The sequence below is a fragment of the Exserohilum turcica genome (genome assembly GCF_000359705.1).
Source record: "Exserohilum turcica Et28A unplaced genomic scaffold SETTUscaffold_14, whole genome shotgun sequence".
NCBI classification, from domain to species: domain Eukaryota; kingdom Fungi; phylum Ascomycota; class Dothideomycetes; order Pleosporales; family Pleosporaceae; genus Exserohilum; species Exserohilum turcicum.
Window position 1 is genome coordinate 1,200,722 of NW_007359959.1, and position 18,416 is coordinate 1,219,137.

Genomic DNA, 18,416 nt, shown 5'->3' on the forward strand with positions numbered 1-18,416 from the left:
TGGGAGATTGTGATACCAGCTGCTCTGGTGAACCTTGCCAGACAGGATCACGAACGGTGGTAGACACCAGCTAGACGCGTTGACGCACTTAATTGTCGTAACCCACTTACGATTGCCTGGCTGTATAGCGACCGCTCTGCCAACTCTATCAGAGCTTGTGACTACCTTTGACGTGCTAGCGACGCCCATTGCGAATCCAGTCTCGTCAAAGTTGTAGATGTCTTGGTCTAGGACGCCGTACGTCTGGCGCGTCTCCTCTACTAGCTTAAACCAGGCTGTAATCGCGATAGGATCTTCGCAGGAGGCGCGCTGACTATGAAATCGTCTAGTCCACTTTGTCTGAAGCTCTGGCTGGCTCTGGATAAAGCGCGACACCCAGCATCTGCCAATAGGCTGTGGAGGTGGATCTTGGCCACGCGCAGCGAGTAGAGCGTCTGCCATCCGTCGCACGTCGATAATATGGGGCGGAAAGCCTCGTCGATCTAGCTCTATGATCCATTGAACAAGAGACTGCTCTTCGACAGCTGATAGCTTGCGATTGACGGAGGCTGTCTCTGATCGTGGCTTGGTACCGCGGAGGCGTCGTCGGAGCGTTGTTCGTGGAGCGTCGTATAGCATAGCAGCTTGGCGCTGGCTTACAACACGTTTTTCTTGAAGCGCGCGAGATGCTAGAAGAACTCTACCTTCACGAGAAGTCTGTACAGAGCGTTGTTGTCGCGGCATAGTGGTGGTTGTGGAGAGTATCGCGTCAGGTTTGGTGGGGTGGGCCACTTACTGATGTGGGCCGCTTACTGATAAAACACGTTATAATGTATGCTAGGAATTCCCACACAAGGCTGTATAGTTAGAGAACCTGTGTTCTTAACATGCTGGAAGTGTATGCTACAGCTTTATTATTAACTGTAAAGGTAAGCACGCTAGTAAGTGAGGAGAGTATACTAGTCGGACAGCGTCTTTCTCATGTTATCTTCCTCGCCCTCATCTTGTGTATAGACACGGCACAAAGTTCAATCATGCCGCAAGTTTACGCCGCACACAGCGCAATACAATATACCCGTTGTCTTTTCTGAACTCCGCATTCCCCACAAAATGTCGCTTCGCTCAGGCTCCCTTCTTCTTATAACAGTTTTCTATCGGAAGATAAGATGACTGTAGGTACTTTCTCTCGAATGAGGTATTCAATTACTCACGCGTGGTACCAGCCTATCGCTGCACTTCAAGCAGTTGCAATGCCCCAACTGTATAGTTCAATGCTTTCCAGTCCACAAATCAATGTGCTGTATCTAACCCCGGGACAAGACATCATCAGCCCAGAGCAATTTAGAGCATCAAATCCAGAGATATTGGCTACAAGAGCGGGTACACAGCTGCCAAAAATGCCACCATCGATTTTAGTAAGATACGGTACTCATGCGTCTCTGATCGAAGCCAATGACATGCTGTATGTGGCTGAGAGAACATCGATACCCATACCAAGACTGTTTGCAGCATATGCATACGGGCCTCTAGACCGAGACGTTGACGACTTCGGGAGTGTCTACGATACATACATCATGGAGTTCGTCGAAGGCGAGTACCTAGGAAAGTCATGGAGAAAATACACATCTACTGAGAAGCAAATGATCTCATCAGACCTAAAGAAGCACATGACAGAGCTCCGGTCTCTTCTCCCACCCGGCTACATTGGATCTCTGCATGAGGGGCCGGTCACTGATATTATATTAGAATGGTCTACGACTTCCAGAGGTCGGTCTCTACACGCATATTAGAGAGCCAATATCAATAGCTCTAATTAGGACTTCAGGGCCATTTAAAAGCGAAAGAGACTTTAATGCTACAATCATCGACACCTTCGTCGCCAAATCAAAAGTCCAGATAGGTCCCTACATCCGTGGCATGGTTAATGCACACAAGCATGGAATTGTCTTTACTCATAGGGACCTCAGACCTAACAATATTATTGTCAAGAATGGCCTTGTGGCAGCAATCATTGACTGGGAAATGGCAGGCTGGTACCCCGATTATTGGGAGTTCGCTAAAGTGTTTTATCTCGAAGATTTCACTACTGACTTGGCATCACATTTACTAGGCGTTCTTACGCCCCATTATTGTGAGCAGTTGATGCATGCCAACTTAATGGGTGTATTATGGTAACTAATAATGAAGCTGCCACCAACGAGTGGAGAGGTGGAGCGTCAATGCAATTGTAAATCCTCATGCACGCATACAGTGGAATTGTTTTGTGTGTCCAAAAATAGTCCTTAAAATTGACGTACTATGTGTGAACCTGGCGGGTGATAGGAGCCTGTTCAAGTTTGTCGATGTACATATTATTAAAAGTGATACCCAATTCCTCTTCGCGTAAAAAGATGAAATCAAAAAGATAAAATCGTAAATCATAGAAACAAATCAAAGGCTGACTCCTATCTCAATACAGTAGAATATGCCACGTGCCGCAATTTCCCGTGTCTCGTTAGTGTATACCGTGGATTTGGTAGCTTTAAGTGGCCAAGAGACGTGGTAGCATCGCCTTTACTGTGGATACACGGGTGCTTGGTATGTTGTAGGCCAGCAGATTGACTTTTGAAGACTCGCAAATATACTTTGGCTAGAGTTTGGTCTGGAAAGTCGGGATAGCCAAGCATGTATGTGGCGAAGCCGATATTGTGACCCCCTAGAGTAAGCTCGGGATATCCCGTTGAGCCTTTGGAGATGCCCAGAGTCCTGATAGAAGGTGATACATGTTTGAGCTCTAGATAGCACCCTGCTGCACACTAGTCTTTAGCGAGTTGCATCTCGATTGCTCCAGCATTGGAGGCTTGGAGGCTTGGAGACTGATGGAATACTGTATAGCAGAGGGGAGAGTATTGACAGACTCGGAACCGTGGCCTGGGACACTTGAGCTTGCGGCTTCTTGATGCTTGGCATAGGCCTTGTTGGCCTTGGGTCTGCTCGACTCTATGACTGTGGCCAAGGCAGCCCAGGTGGAAGAGTGAAAAGAAAGGTCAGCTGACGTCATGCAGGGTCGGGCAAAGACGGTACCTTGTCGCTGCGCGGGCGGAACATGAGACGGCGGACAGGCACGCGTCGAGGAAGGCGCGCCATGCCAAGGCGTTAATGCAGACGCGCCCGCCCGCCAGCCATGCAGCGACGCCAAACTTCCAAACGCTGGCAATTCCATCCCAGCCCATTGCAAACACACGCCTCCGCCTTCGACATGACCAACTTGGACATGCTGCTCCTCAAGGGGGCCTCTGCGAGCGATGCAGAGGAATACCTCCAGGAACTGCGCTACACCATTCTGACCAAAGGCATCCCCGCAAACAGTGAGGGCATGGTACGTTTTCTCCACCGCCGCCGCCGCCGCTCCCCGCGCGTCGGCCCCCTTTAGCCCCACGAATAAATAAGGGCACAAGTGTGTGTACATGCACCAGAGGGCCGCCGCGGCGGAACAGACGTCAGAATGTTATTTTATTTTTTGCCAACGGGACGGGACTAATGTGCCGCGGGCATTGTGTAGTCAGAACTGCGCATCTACATCTGGCTCATCCTGCTCAACGCGCCGCCGCTCCGTACCGACGTCTATCTCGACCTTGTCCGGCAGGGCGCGTCGCCCGCGCATGCCAAGATCCAAAACGACACATTCCGCACATTCCAGGGCGATCCGCTGTTCCGCCGCCGCGTGACGCAGAACAGCATTACACGGGTGCTCAATGCCGTCGCGTGGCGCCTCAACGATGCGCACGAGGCGCGAGTCAATGGGTGGCAGTCGCCGCCCACGCTGTCCGAGTTTGGCGGCAGCCCGGATACGTCGACAATCATGTCGCGGCACTCTGCGACAACGGGCGGCGCCCGCACCGAGGCGTCAACGACCAACGACGCCGAGCAGATTGGCTACGTGCAGGGCATGAATGTGCTCTGTGGGCCCTTTCTCTACGCCGCCCGCAGCGAGGTCGAGGCGTTCACGGCCTTCGAGAAGCTCATTACGCACGAGTGTCCCGGCTATGTGCGTGGCTCCATGGAGGGCGTGCACAAGGGCTTGGCTCTCGTCGATAGGGTCCTCGAGGTGGTCGATCCAAAGCTGTTCGAGCACCTCATGGCCCACCACATGGAGGCGAGGATCTACGCCTTCGCTTCGGTGCTTACCATGTGTGCCTGCACGCCCCCTTTGCCCGAGGTCCTGCAGCTCTGGGACTTTCTTTTTGCTTACGGCCCGCACCTGAACATCTTGTGCATTGTGGCGCAGCTTGTATTGATTCGTGCTGACATCTTGAACAGTCCGAGGTAAGGCTGATCCCTTCCCTCCCGCCCTCTCCTTCTCGCCTCTTGCATCATAGCGCTGACTTTAGGGGGCTAGTCCAAATACCATCCTGCGCAACCTGCCCAGCCTGAACGCCCAGAAGGTTATCGGCGTGGCTATGAGCTTTGCCGGCAAGATCCCAGAGGACATGTATGCCGAGATCATCAACCACGCCAAGTGAGCTGGGCAGCAAGACGCTGGAATGCGCCATGACATGGCACTTACGACTAACGATTTTGATGACTGAACGATACCCACTCAAGGCGGAGCCTGAAAAGCATAGCGATACGCAAACACATGATGGTTTTTCACTTGTCCATTGCTTTGGTTCGTGCAGCTCGTTTTTTGTTTTGGACGCAAGATGGCGATACTACTACATGATTAATGGATGAACGAATCAAATACCCCTATCAACAGTTCCTATAAGCATTCAAGGAATATCAGCGTCGTCGTCGTCTCCGCCAAAGCCAAAGCTGAATCCCCCGGCTTCTTGCGCGTCACCATCTCCCTTGGTCAACTGTTCCCACTTCCCCCTACTCTTCGTCTTCATCTTGTCCAGCTCGGCGAGACCTTGCTCGAGGAGGTCTGGGTGCTGCTCACTCAGCTTTTGCACAAACAGCTCATATGCCCGGTCGCAAACGTCTTCGGTGAAGCCACTCACTTCGGCTCTCTGGTCGCGAAGGAAGCCTAGCACGTCCGGCAGCTTCTTCCGTGGGACGAAATTCTGCGTCAACGCCAAGCTATCTTCCAGGTTCAGCACTAGGTGGAACCAGCCAGAGGGTACATGCAACACTTCGCCCGCGTAGCAGATGCCCTCTCTGCAGCCGGGCGTTTGGCGAGCCAAGTCGTGGAAGGTCAGCATGTACTCGGCAATGCTAAGTGGAGATGTAACCTCAGACTGGTCGTCCGAGACAATGACGCCTGGCGGAGGTTCAATGCCCGGACCGGCCGGGAACATGAGCCAGTACTTGCTGCCCGTGAGAACAGCGTTCCAGGCCGAGGTGGCATTTGGGTCTTTGTGGAATGTCGAGCCACTGCGCTTTGGGCCCATGATCATCCAGCGGCAGTCGGGGCGGTGCTCGCCGAGAACACTGAAGAGATCATCGCCAAAGCACTCCGGGCTCCAGTATGCCGCCTCGCTCGAGTGCGGCGCTGCTGAAGTGTCGATGCCAGTCTTTTCCGCAAAGGCGCGGTCAAACAGGTACAGAGGTGACTCGTCGGCACTATCGCCCATGTACGGCATGTACTTGTTCATGGGCCAGTCGACCGCTTCCGCCCTGAACTTGGTTTCTGGAAACTTCTCGAGCAGGTACTCTGGTGTCCAGGTGCCGTAGACGGGCCATTGCTTGACCGGTGTGGTGAGGATAAAGGGCTTGTTCACCCAAGCCTCGGCATACTCTTGGTACGTCAGATCCGACAGGCGCGCAATTTCATTGTGCTTTGGGATATTTTGTGCGTAGGGGTTGAGTGGCGTGTGAGCGCATTGAAAAGGGCGGTACAGCGTGTCTGAGAAGAGGTTTGTACATGGAATCGACGTGACGTGCTCCTTGGGTATCTTGAGATACGTCGCTCGCCAGGTTCCGCGCCACTCAAAGTCGTCGGCTGGAGAGCTGCTTGCTAATCAGTCGTCGCTTGTGTTGGGAGACTCCATGTGCTGGTTTGGAAAAACAAACGAAAGGTGAAAACATCGGTGTAGGGAGAACATGTGCTGTCCATGCGGGTTTGCTGTCAAGACTGTTGAACTAGTACTGTGTCGCGGCTCACCGCCGATCGTACATCTCGATCTAATACGAAAGGCAGGATGCGTGAGAATAGACAAGGAAATAGGAGAAATGTAGAAGTTGACTGTATGTAAGAGAAGGATTGGGTTGAGTCGGGCTGCTGCTCGTGCATTAGATTTGGAAATGCGGCATGGCAGGTTACAAGCGTGTGACGATGAGGCGAGCAAGCACAGTCATAGAAGACGGAGTTGGCGCGGTCATGCCCACGAATCCTGCAAGGATGGATCCTTCATGTACATCATGTACATCATGTGATGGAAAACGGTAATGCAACATGACTGGAAAAGGACAGAGGGCGAAGAAACAGTTCCGCGTATGGCGACCGTGGTACTTACTTGACGAATAAGGCTCTCCACAATTCGTCCAACCTGGTGTAGGCATACAGCGCACGACAAGTACTGCCCAGGCGTACTAGAACATCAGCTTCGAATGACTCAAGAATGTGGCTGAGCAGCTCATCGGGCAGGCAGGCAAAGAGGCCGCATCTCGACTTGATGTTCTCGCGGGCGGTATATGCATTGCCGGCCGGCTTGATGCCCAAGGGATGTGAGGGGACCGCGGCCGCTGCAGCGACTTCTTCGTCGTCGTTGTCGCCTGTTGCCACTGCACCTGTCTTGAGCTTTTTCGAGGGCCGTGATTCGGCAGTCGCTATGCCGGGGGGTTCAAGTATGCCGGGGGCCATTTTCTGGATGAGGCGGCGGGACCGTGGTTGGCGACTGCGCAGCGCACAAGTTTTCACGGGCGCCAACAACGAAGCAAGATGCAGTTAGGAATTCAGCAACAGGCAGCGAAGAAAATGCGTGGACAGGTTGGGTGGCGGGTCCTTGATAATGCGGGAGACCAGGGCCAGTGCAGCGAGTTGTACGTCGTGCGGCGCTCCACGAGGAATTTAGCTTTTCTTAGCGAGTTTTTGGCGCTAGCAGCTGGGAAAAAAATCTCAGGTGGCTCCTGCTTATAACGTCGGCTGCCCGCCCACCTTCTGTCCCTCATCACCACCAAATCCGCAACAACACCCACAGACACATTTCACCTTCTAGATACCCCTTTCGATTCTCGCGCAGAGCATCTGGTATCTAGTTTTTTTTCTTCTACAACTTGCACACGCACCGCGGCGGCATCCAGAGGATCCCCCCGCCCTAACCCCGCTACGAGCAACTCTTCGACTACGGTCCAGCACCAGTAGTCGCTTTTCCAAGTCGCAATCATGGCTGACAAAGGTCTTGAGGATGTGCCCGAGGGTGAGTTTTTTTCCCCGCTGTTGATGTCGCCGCCGCTTCAAAATGCGACCCCCCCGCACGGCGATGGCGATGGCGACGGCGACGACAGCGCCTCACTGTGGTGGGATGTCTGGGAGCATACGCTAACGCATGCGCAGGCCAGATCGAGTCCAACTACGATGAAATCACCGACTCCTTCGACAACATGAACCTGAAGCCTGAGCTCCTCCGTGGAGTCTACGCCTACGGTTTCGAGCGCCCCTCCGCCATCCAGCAGCGTGCCATCATGCCCGTCATCAAGGGTGAGTTTGCCCCCCCCCGCACACACACAAAACGGCCCATATCACAAGCAAAAAACTTGCCAACTGACACATGAACCAGGCAACGATGTCATCGCTCAGGCCCAGTCCGGTACCGGTAAGACGGCCACCTTCTCCATCTCGACGCTCCAGAAGATCGACTCCAACGTCAAGGCCTGCCAGGCGCTTATCCTTGCCCCCACCCGTGAGCTCGCTCAGCAGATCCAGAAGGTCGTTGTTGCCATCGGCGACTTCATGGACATCCAGTGCCACGCCTGCATTGGTGGTACCAGCGTCCGTGACGACATGAAGGCTCTCCAGGACGGTCCCCAGGTCGTTGTCGGTACCCCTGGCCGTGTCCACGACATGATCCAGCGCCGTGTCCTCAAGACGGACCACATGAAGATGTTCGTCCTTGACGAGGCCGATGAGATGTTGTCTCGTGGTTTCACCGAGCAGATCTACGACATTTTCCAGCTTCTGCCCCAGTCCACCCAGGTCGTCCTTCTGTCGGCCACCATGCCCCAGGACGTGCTCGAGGTCACCACCAAGTTCATGCGCGACCCCGTCCGTATCCTCGTCAAGAAGGACGAGCTTACCCTCGAAGGTATCAAGCAATTCTACATTGCTGTCGAGAAGGAGGACTGGAAGCTCGACACTCTGTCCGACTTGTACGAGACCGTCACCATTACTCAGGCCGTCATCTTCTGCAACACGCGCAGAAAGGTCGACTGGCTCACTGACAAGCTCACTGCCCGTGACTTCACCGTCTCGGCCATGCACGGCGACATGGACCAGGCCCAGCGTGATGTCATCATGAAGGAGTTCCGTTCCGGATCTTCCCGTGTCCTGATTGCCACTGACCTTTTGGCCCGTGGTATCGACGTCCAGCAAGTGTCGCTTGTCATCAACTACGACTTGCCCGCCAACCGCGAGAACTACATTCACCGCATCGGTCGTGGTGGACGTTTCGGACGTAAGGGTGTCGCCATCAACTTCGTCACTGCCGACGATGTTCGCATGATGCGCGAGATTGAGCAGTTCTACAGCACACAGATTGAGGAGATGCCCATGAACGTGGCTGGTAAGTACCCCGCAGGTCGTTGTATGTCATCAGGCTCGGTCGCTAACAAGGCTCGCAGACCTCATCTAAGAAGCTGTTCCCTACTGCATTCAACCTGCCGCCTCTCCCTACCCACTGACGTTCACGTGGCGTAACGGTGTAGAGGCGGTGGTCTTCTAATTCGAGCACGCCTGCAAGGCCAGGTGTTGCTCTCTGTTTGGTCTGGTTCAAAAGTGGTTCGGGGTGGGACGGGTAGCCGTCTCTACATCGCGGCATCTTGGCGTTGGTCTCTCATGTGCGAAATGATTTCCCTAAAAGAATGTCTGCATATGATAGACTCACGATGCTTAGTTGATGGATGGGTCTTTTTCTGCAATTTCATGCTACTTTCCTATGTCACGGAGGACCTGCTGCAAGTTGTCGGCGCGTGCTTACGCAGTGGGATTTGCAGCAACGTTGCATGGCCACGCATGCGCATAATAACGATCGGGAGTTTCCTCTCATATAGAGATGCGATTCAATTGTACGAAAGTTACTGTAAAACCCGCCTGTGCTGTGCTGCCGTGGTGATTTGTCAGGGCTGCAACGATGACAAGCAAAGTTTGCAGTCGAGTCTGGCTGTACAGACGGGTGTTGTTGTTTTGACAAGTAACTTGGTTTAACAGGTGAGCCAAGGCAGCCACACAGGCGAGAAACGTGCTGGGCTTGTCGCAGAGGCAAAAGTTCGCCTAAGGAACATCGAACATTGATAGCCTCGGCTCAGTGACATCAACCCCACCCGGCCTTGAGCTGTCACATAGACGCATCTCATGAGAGCGACAGCATGGCTCGCGCAAAGCAAGGCTATTGCTAACATGGCGCTGTCGCAAAGATCTATCGTATGTCGCGCTGTGACGTGTGCTCGCCTTTGTCCAGGCCATGACTGCTAACGTGCCATGATAGCAAGCGCTGGGCCGGCTGCGCAATTACAAACCTCCAGCGACACAGTGGCACAACTGTCCACTTGGTCGACGCGCTGCAGTCCTGATACTACTGTTCCCGGACAGGCGCGGCGAGCTCAAGGTTGTTCTCACGGTGCGGAGCGCGGAACTGAGGAGCTATTCCGGGCAGGTAGCGCTTCCTGGAGGTATTGCCCTCGATGATGGTTACGGCTGCGTGCGGAGAGAAGGGATTCCGAAATGCCAAGTGCTGACGTTGCCCAGGTAAAGCAGATACACTGGAGGAATCACCTTGGGACATTGCCCGCCGCGAAGCTTCCGAAGAGATTGGCCTCCCACTGGATGACGCAAAACTTGGGGGCTTCAGTGTAGAGCATCTATGCGAGCTCCCTACCAACCTGGCCAAGACGGAGTTGGGCGTCCGGCCCTGTGTTGCGTTTCTGGGCCCAGCTTCGTCCGAAGTGGGCAATGCATCTGTTGAGGAGAGATTAATACCTCGCCTGGACCCGAAGGAAGTAGCTGCTGTGTTTACGGCGCCGTTCCACAATTTCTTGCGTACAGAGTGGGAAGGTGATGGGCCGGCGCCTGTGCAAAAAGACGGACGACCAGAGAAGTGGTATAGGGGCTCTTGGACAGACTGGCACGAATCACGGTGGCGAATGCATAACTTCTACATGCCGAGGACACCCTCTTCGCCGCCACTGGTGCGCAAGCCGTCTCGCACAAGGCCGTCGCCTTTGTCCGAGGGAGCGGCGCCTTCTGGGGAGGATGGCGGGGCGAAACAAAGTGCAATAGACAGTCTCACTACATTCCGAGTATTTGGAATGACGGCTAGAATACTGGTTGACGCAGCACGGGTGGCCTATGGCGAGGAGCCCGAGTTTGAGCATAACAGTCATCACGGCGACGAGGATATGATGGGGAGGCTACTAAAAATGGGCAGACTGAGCGAGGTTGGGGTCAAAGGCGAGGTATTGAGTAAAGAGGTGCTTAGACAAGCGAGTAAGATGTGAGACGTCTGCAATATACGAACCGTCAGGCCTTTTTGCACGACAGCTTACCGCGGTGGCTTCGAGTAGAATGAGGGCTGTTGCTGGGAGGGCCGAGCTGCGACGAATGGGCCTGGGCGTCGGTGTTTGCGAATGCGTTTGGGGCATGCAGGCGGTGATATATTGAGCTTGGGCAGGTGTGCGTAGATAGACTGGGCCCTTGATAGCGAGACTGGGTCCTGGGTAGGGCGGCGGCGGCAGCGGTTGTCTAACGTACCGAGCCCGCCGGCGGATGACGGGGACGGGGCGCCAGTGGGAATGTCACCTTCTCGATTGGCATGCTGTGTGTCGACGGTGGGCGGTGGCCAGGGAGCAGGCTGAAACAAAGCAGTAATGAAGCATAAAAAACACTCTCGGGGCTTGGGGCGCTAGAGTAAGCCGAGAGCAGGAACGCGATGTGCGTGCCATGGCGCCGTGCGAGAGCCGCATGCTGGCCACGGGGCCTCGCGCGCGCCGCCGTGGTCGACGAGTTGGTGGCAGGGCCGGATCGTCAGGTATCCATCGACTACTTGTACTTGGTTGTTATGCAGTCGGAGCAGCGCAGGAGCAGCGCCAAGGCGCACGTGACGTGAGGGAGGGATGCCCAAGGCACGCTGGTGCCAAGGCCGCGCACGGGTCAGCCCGTTCTCTGCCCAGGCCATCAGCCTCATGTTGATCAGCCTCCAGGGATAATGCTCCTCCAGCCCATTTGCCCGCCCACGCCCACGCCCACGCCCACGCCCACGCCCACGCCCACGCCCACGCCCACGCCCACGCCCACGCCCGATGCCCACGCCTACACCTCATTTCGCCCGCCGTCGCCTGTAGAGCAGCGCGCGATTCACACGGGCGCGGCGCACCCTCTCCGTCAGCAGCACCCGCCCGGCCGGCCGACACTGCCCACGGCCCGACTCGAGTCGCTTGCTGGCAGGCAAGACGTCGCACCTAACGCACCCGCTGCAGCGTCCTGTCTGGGCACTCGCTGCTCTGTATCTGCTGCCCGCGCGGGCAAAGCATCCGTTTCCATCGCCTCCGGGAGCTGCTACGCGCACGCAGCAGGGCGCATGCAACACCAGACGCATGTACCGTCGGCGCTATTCGCCACGCTCGAGACAGTGACATGGCCAGGGGCACCGCTTCTGCCCAAGAGAACGGCTGTAGCCGACCAAAGATCAAACCCAAGAGTGGAGCCAGTCCAACCCTTCTCTGGCACTCTTGAGACGAAGGTCCTAAGTTTCTTGGCGGCGATCTTGACCTGGCGGCGTCGCGCATACGCAAGCAGCGCCCGCCCGCCCTGAGTGGCCCATGGCCCTGGCTACACCCGTCATACACGGATGTGGCTGCGTCGGGCTCGAAATCAGCAGGCCAGTGCCTTTGGCGTTTGGCGCGTAAAGCTTGGTATCAAGCTCGACACAATTGGGTCCGCTTTACGCGTTTCGTCATCCGTTCCAAGCCCCCCTATTCGTATCGCGAATCACCGTCACTATACAACTTGAGCCGCATCTTATTTTCTACCTGCCAACCTCCCGCCCCTAGGTTCCGCCTTGGCCCTGGCTAGTGCATTCCGCACAGTCGCATATCACGGCGCTCCATATATGAGAACCCGTCAATGTAGGGTCCCACTGAAACCAGCAGCACTCACCCTTGCACAACGGAGTATACCCGAGACTGTCGTAGTAGGCTCCTTTGATCCTGCTGCCCTCGCGACATGCGTCAATTCCGTTCTAGACCTCGGAAATGTGGAGGGAACTCCGTTCGAGACAGACTTGTCGCGAAAACAAATTCCTCCAACCATGTCACACAGAGGCAATGGCTGCTCGGCCCTCAAGTTGAAAACTTTCCAGCTCATGCAGTAGGCGCTGACGACTCGAGGGTGCGCAAGCAACATAGCCACGCTCGACACTGACCATTGACTTGGCAGTCAACGCTTGACATTATTCGACAAAGAACTATCCCAAACGTCTTGGCACATCAGGCACTATCAGAGTGGAGCTTCCGCTTCTGGCGCGAGATGAAGCGAAGACAACCTCAGATCGTTATCTCAGGGTGTGTGCTTTGATAGCGGCCCAGAGCTTATTCGACATGCCAGTGGGGATGCCACGCCGACATACGCAACACCCAACCCACGCCAAGAAATCTCCGAACTTCTACAGTGGTCCTCGGGGCGCTTTCACTAGCCGCCGACTGCTTTAGTGCTCGGACGCTGTGTGGTTCGAAACAGGACCGACTCGCTCAAGGGCCAACCCATGCTGATCTTGCGCCCGTCAGGGCCGGTACACTGCTATAGTATCTAACACTGCCTCTCTAGACTTCCCTCGCATCGTCTTATTACTTGGTCACAAGACTCACTCCTTGCTGCTTCACGTTTCGTTTTCCACGCTTCCTCCTCCCTACAGACTTGCCGTCCTTTCCTTTTCGTCTGTCTTCCACGGTGCAGGACACCTCTACACTCACTACAGCAATGGAGAACTCGTACCAGCCCGCTGGGTTGTCTTTCGGCGACCGGGAGACCTACGCAAACGATCCCTACACGCTCGCTCCAGCTCAGCTCCCACAGCAGTCATTACCGCAGCAGCAAACACAGCAACAACAACCTCAACAACAACCACTACAACAACAACCCCAACAGCAACAACCCCAACAGCAACAACAATACCCTCCCCAGCCACCGCAGTCAAACCAATACGGCCTTCCATCTGGTCCTCGGATGCAGAGCACACACCAATCACAATATGAGTTCCCATTTGGATCTCGTTCACCTCATCACTCCCCTCAACCTAGCCAGGAGACGACCAACTACTCTCCATTGGGCGGCCCTGAGCAGCGACAGCAACAGCCACTACCACCACAGACCCCCATGCAGACAATGCCACCACAGACTCCCATGCAACCAATGCCACCGCAGACCCCTATCCAACAGCAACCATACCTACAGCAGGCATATCAGTTCCAAACTCCTGCCAATCCTCCACAGAACCCGTACTCCAATGGAACCAGCCGCTCTAACACATGGGTTCAAACGCCTGCGCCTAACTACCCTTCTGGCAATGGCTACTTCCCCACCATGGTAGACGTTAACGGTTACCCTGTTGATATGAAAGGCGCAAAGCGCGTGACAGAGAATCCTTTCCAGGATGGAGCCGGGCAGATGGACACAATCGATATCGAGAAAAACAAGCACGACGACCATTCAGAATGGGACAAGCACACCAAGATTCCTGGAAAGAAGGACCCGAACCAGCCTTACCTCACCTTTGGCCAACGGATAAAGCACTACACATGGGCCAACTACACCCTGACCATGGCTACTGGCGGTCTTGCTACGCTCATTGCCATCCAGCCACACGCCTTTCCTGGTCTCAAGATTATCGGCGCCGTCTTCTACATTCTCAACATCCTCTTGTTCACTGCTGTTACCATGACACTGATCCTCCGCTTCACCAAGTTCGCCGGCTCTTTCAAGGAGTCGATTGCTCATGAGCGCGAAGGTCTCTTCCTCGGTCCCTTCTTCCTGTCCATCGCAACCATCATCACCGGCACGCAGAAATACATCATCGAGTCTTACGAGATGAATCATCCGAACCGTGCTTGGGCCATCACTACCATGCAGGTGGCTTTCTGGGCCTACACGTTCATCACATTCTGTCTTGCAAGCTTCCAGTACTCGTATCTCTTTTGCCATCATACGTACAAGCTGACCAGCTTCATGCCTTCGTGGCTTCTGCCCATCTTCCCCATCATGCTCGCTGGTACCATCGCGTCTGTCATTGCCAAAGACCAGCCAGTCGAGTCGAGAATGCCGATTCTCGTGGCGGGCCTGGGGTGTCAGGGTCTGGGTTTCACTGTCGCTATCCTGATGTACGCGCACTACATTGGTCGCCTCATGCAGGTCGGATACCCCGACCGTGAACATCGAGGCGCCATGTTCATCGCCGTTGGCCCTCCATCTTTCACCTGCTTGGCTCTGATTGGTATGTCCAACGCGCTGCCCGACGACTTTGACCTGCAGGGTGATGGCCTTATCGACGCAAAGGTCCTGCGCACACTTGCTCTTGTTGTCGCACTCTTCCTCTGGGTACTGGCCATGTGGTTCTTCATGGTTACCCTCGTCGCTGTAAGTAAACCCGCATCCTTGTCGACTTGCATTGTTACTAACATGGTTCTCTAGGTCATCCACCAATGGGCTGTCTACTTTCACCTTGGCTGGTGGGCCATGGTCTTCCCCAACACCGGTTTCGTCATCGCTACCATCTCCATTGGCAATGCCTTGCGAGACGATACGGTGCTATATGTGGGCAATGGTCTCTCGATTGCCATCATCATGATGTGGTCGTTTGTCCTGTTCAAGCACATTCAAGCTGTTGTCGTTGCTGACATCATCTACCCCGGCATGGACGAGGATATTGCCGACCACTAAACCATACATACACTTTCCTATCCTTGTTTTTAGCGACCTGCTTTTATTGAGTTCACATCACTGTATTTTCAACACATCTTATAAAGCGCCGCACCATCAAAAGCAATGACGCTCTTTATACCCCATGCTTTCCTACATAGTTTTTGTTTTTAGTCGTTTCCCTGTAAAGCCGCAAGCTGGTCTCCACGCTTTGATTTTTCTTTCTTTTCTTTTTTCCCATTCTCCTTCCCTGTTCTATATAACTGTTCTCTGGAGCATTAGACAATTGGCGGAGATCACCCCTAATTAAGAACCTGTACTTGTTTGTCGCCATGAACTTCCTGTTTCTGCCCTTGCCTCTCTCTCTCTGCATAGCGTGCGCATCCATAGACTAAAGAAGAAAAAAGAAAAACAACTCGTTCGGGGGAGTTGTGCCCGGCAACGCAAAAAGTTGTTACAACTGCCTCGAACGAAGAAAGAAAAAAAAGAAAGAAAGAAAGAAACAAAGTGGATTCTGTTGTGGCGATGCCGGCTCTGGTGGTTTCCATGTATGTATACGGTGTTGGGTGGGTTAGGGATGTACAAAAATGGCTGACGAGGGGATCGAAATCTTTTTTTTTGGGTTCTGTACGTACAAATCTGCCTGGTTCGCTTTCTTTGGCAATTCAACAATAAGGAGAAGAAGAAGAAGAAGAAGAAGAAGAAGAAGAAGAAGAAGAAGTGATAGTATAGCCCTTCCTCTCTACCTCTTCACCTCTTCGAGAGGAGAGAGAGAGAGAGAGAGAGAGAGAGACAGAGACAGAGAGGAAGAGACAAAGAACAGAAAGTGAGAGAATCAAAGAACTGCAACCTGCACACGATTTCGCAACCTTTTATTTTCCCACGCCTTCCGAGTTCCTATATATCCCCCTTTTTTTTTAACTTCTTCTTCTTCTTCTTCGTCTTGGCCACGACGCCGCCACCGTCACCGTTGTCGGCGTAGGGACCTCGCACTCCTGATGATCGTTTTTTCCAAGCTGTTTCCCGTTTGGAAACCCCCCCCCCCCATAAAGGTGTGCGTCACAAACAAAACCAGCGTCACTTTTTTTTTCCAGCTCTGAGGCTGGCGGGCGTTGCAAGTCGCAAAACAAGGTCGCGCCACGCCGATAGCTTGCGAGGCGCTGACATTGCAATGACAAAACAAGGGCTCGTCACGATGTCGCTCCGCACCAAAATATCACACACGAGGGGTGTTCGTTCTGGCGCGAAGGCGGAAAGGGGGGGGGGGAATCCACACACACTCCCACACATACAGGCACATACAGGCAGGCACAGGCACAGGCGCCGCCCTCAGTCCGTCAGTCCGTCAGATGTCCTAAAAAAAGAGGGAACAAAGAAGATGAGTACGTAGCTAAATTCGCAACACGGGCTGTACCAAAACGTAATACACGCCTCTCGTCCTCGCCGAGTCCACCCGACCTTTTTCAACTTGACCAGACCAGCTTCCCAAGGCTTACGTACGGGGCCCCTGTCTGTCTCCACGTGCTGTAAGTAGTCGGCCAGCGACATGCCTTGTCCCCCCCCCTTGTCTGCTTCGATGGGCAAGGGGCGCAGAGTAAGATGGGGGAGCAGTGCTAAGAAAAGCGACAAGTTGGGCGTAGCAATCGTAAACACGTCAAACCGTCTCGGGGCCTGTACTTTACAGGACCCTGGAACCATACACACACACACATATTTGGACACATATTTGGACACATATTTGGACACAGACATACAGACAGTCAGACAGTCAGACACCCCCCCCCCTGGACCCCACTGTGTGTTGTCTCTCCCCCCAAACCCTTGCCGTTCTCCTCTCTCTCTCTCTCTCTCTCTCTCTCTCTCTCCGTCCTCGAGAGCGGAACCAAGTATGCATGCACCCAGGCAACCAAAACAGGACAGGCAGACATGCATGCATGCAAGTCAGGCATGCAAGTCATCCAAACCGCCGGGCAAGGCAAGGCAAAACAAGACAAGACAAGGGACCTCACTGGCAAGCGTAGCCGGGCCCCGGAATCCCTCTTCGCCTGTAACGCCGACGCCCCGGTACACAAGCCAGGCCAGTGCAGGATTCCGACAAAGAGGGGGGGGACATTTCTAAGTACAAGCAACGGTAAGCCCACCCACCCCCGCGTGCGCGCGCGCGCCTTGTGAGCAAATCCGCGTGTGTTTTTTTTAAATCATCCTTCGGGTCGCCAGGCTAGCTGATTGGCTGGTTAGCTGGGTACAGTAAGGGGGGGGGAGAAAAAAAAAGAGAGAGAGAGAGAGAGAGAAAAGGGAACAAGGGGTATGTGCATCAATGCGGACCCCCCCCCCCAAAAAAAAAAGAGAAAAAAAAGGCTTGCGTTTGTGCTTGTTGCTCCTTGCTTGCGCGACACTCGACGCAACACACCACAAGGGCTGCGGTGCGAGCGCACTTTGTTGTGTGGGCGTATGTGCGTGGAGTGGGTGGGGTTTGCTAAGTAGTGGGGGCATGGAGGGGGGGAGAGAGGTCGATTACACACGTCTACTACAGTCGAGCATGTTTCAACTTTCAACACATGAGGCGCGCGGGTTCCAGGGGAGGGGGGGTTACCTATACCTATACCTATGGCGGCGGCGGGTGGGTGGGCGGACGGACGGACGGACGGACGGGTATTTCTCGCCAAGAGGTTTCCTCGACGTTTTGAAGAAGAAAGAAAAAAAGGGTAGCAGAGACCTTGTCTTTGCCTATTGCGGAATGTTATTTTGAGCGGTGGCGCCAGGGGAGGGGTGAGTATGTGCATGCCGTTGCGGCATTTTGCAGCTGTACGTGTGTGTGTGTGTTGGGTCCAGGGAGGGTGCGTGTTTTGCGCCGTTTGACGTGTGTCTTGTGCCAAGGCCAAGACTTGGCGGAGTTTCTTGTGTGTGCGTATGTGTCCATGTGTATGGCATGGGGGGGCCCAGCGTGAAGGTTGACGTCGTGTATCGGAGAAGCGGGGTTCGGCGGCGATTGCGTGGACAGAGAGGGGAGGGGGGGGAGGCGAATGGCTCATTTCGGGAGGAGAACCACCCGGTGGGCGGTTGGTTGGGTGAGGGATACGCCGGTGGGGGAGAGGGGGTGGTGAAGTCGAGTTGCGAGGAGAAGGAGGAGAAGGAGGAGGAAGCGGAGGAGGCTGGGGGAGGGGAACGGAGACGGAGACGGAGATGGGGGGACGGGACGGGGACGGGGACGGGAATGGGGACGGAGCGAGGAGGGAACGGCGGGAATGGGAAATGGAGAACGGCGGGATCATGTGTACATGTAGACTGTAGAATGTACTGTAGTTTGCTCTCTCTGTCTGTGTGTATACACGCTACATACCCATACTAGTCATTGCGCTGTTCAGTCAATTCAAACAGCGTGATTTTGTTTTCC

General features: G+C 54.5%; 8 protein-coding genes across 8 annotated transcripts; 7 read left to right on the plus strand and 1 right to left on the minus strand.

The window, feature by feature from the left end:
• Positions 1-1,145: 1,145 nt before the first annotated feature.
• On the plus strand, positions 1,146-2,154 carry SETTUDRAFT_160203 (uncharacterized protein; the record flags this gene model as incomplete). Its single annotated transcript, XM_008025462.1, has 3 exons — positions 1,146-1,151; positions 1,203-1,746; positions 1,805-2,154. 3 exons carry the CDS (start codon positions 1,146-1,148, stop codon positions 2,152-2,154), a joined length of 900 nt encoding a protein of 299 aa, XP_008023653.1.
• Positions 2,155-3,217: 1,063 nt separating this feature from the next.
• Positions 3,218-4,481, plus strand: SETTUDRAFT_106166 (uncharacterized protein; the record flags this gene model as incomplete). Its single annotated transcript, XM_008025463.1, has 3 exons — positions 3,218-3,337; positions 3,521-4,284; positions 4,358-4,481. 3 exons carry the CDS (start codon positions 3,218-3,220, stop codon positions 4,479-4,481), a joined length of 1,008 nt encoding a protein of 335 aa, XP_008023654.1.
• A 249-nt stretch (positions 4,482-4,730) lies between these two features.
• SETTUDRAFT_106708 (uncharacterized protein) lies at positions 4,731-6,763 on the minus strand (the record flags this gene model as incomplete). Its single annotated transcript, XM_008025464.1, has 2 exons — positions 4,731-5,910; positions 6,417-6,763. 2 exons carry the CDS (start codon positions 6,761-6,763, stop codon positions 4,731-4,733), a joined length of 1,527 nt encoding a protein of 508 aa, XP_008023655.1.
• A 1,089-nt stretch (positions 6,764-7,852) lies between these two features.
• On the plus strand, positions 7,853-9,015 carry SETTUDRAFT_160223 (uncharacterized protein; the record flags this gene model as incomplete). Its single annotated transcript, XM_008025465.1, has 2 exons — positions 7,853-8,637; positions 8,979-9,015. The coding sequence occupies 2 exons, from the start codon at positions 7,853-7,855 to the stop codon at positions 9,013-9,015; spliced, it is 822 nt and encodes a 273-aa protein (XP_008023656.1).
• Positions 9,016-9,469: 454 nt separating this feature from the next.
• On the plus strand, positions 9,470-11,074 carry SETTUDRAFT_129010 (uncharacterized protein; the record flags this gene model as incomplete). Its single annotated transcript, XM_008025466.1, has 3 exons — positions 9,470-9,538; positions 9,603-9,786; positions 9,863-11,074. 3 exons carry the CDS (start codon positions 9,470-9,472, stop codon positions 10,609-10,611), a joined length of 1,002 nt encoding a protein of 333 aa, XP_008023657.1. The 3' UTR covers positions 10,612-11,074.
• A 244-nt stretch (positions 11,075-11,318) lies between these two features.
• Positions 11,319-11,924, plus strand: SETTUDRAFT_38358 (uncharacterized protein; the record flags this gene model as incomplete). Its single annotated transcript, XM_008025153.1, has 1 exon — positions 11,319-11,924. One exon carries the CDS (start codon positions 11,319-11,321, stop codon positions 11,922-11,924), a length of 606 nt encoding a protein of 201 aa, XP_008023344.1.
• A 1,832-nt stretch (positions 11,925-13,756) lies between these two features.
• SETTUDRAFT_168249 (uncharacterized protein) lies at positions 13,757-15,314 on the plus strand. The gene is made up of 2 exons (XM_008025467.1): positions 13,757-14,740; positions 14,795-15,314. The coding sequence occupies exons 1-2, from the start codon at positions 13,775-13,777 to the stop codon at positions 15,041-15,043; spliced, it is 1,215 nt and encodes a 404-aa protein (XP_008023658.1). The 5' UTR covers positions 13,757-13,774; the 3' UTR covers positions 15,044-15,314.
• A 1,634-nt stretch (positions 15,315-16,948) lies between these two features.
• Positions 16,949-17,157, plus strand: SETTUDRAFT_160209 (uncharacterized protein; the record flags this gene model as incomplete). The annotated part of the gene is made up of 2 exons (XM_008025468.1): positions 16,949-17,086; positions 17,110-17,157. The coding sequence occupies 2 exons, from the start codon at positions 16,949-16,951 to the stop codon at positions 17,155-17,157; spliced, it is 186 nt and encodes a 61-aa protein (XP_008023659.1).
• Positions 17,158-18,416: the final 1,259 nt, after the last annotated feature.

Excerpts from the sequence above, each read along its gene's own strand:
- SETTUDRAFT_168249 (XM_008025467.1), top strand. The coding sequence starts at position 13,775 with ATGGACACAATCGATATCGAGAAAAACAAGCACGACGACCATTCAGAA. Across the intron at positions 14,741-14,794 it reads TCATGGTTACCCTCGTCGCT|GTCATCCACCAATGGGCTGT; the intron begins GTAAGTAAACCC and ends ATGGTTCTCTAG.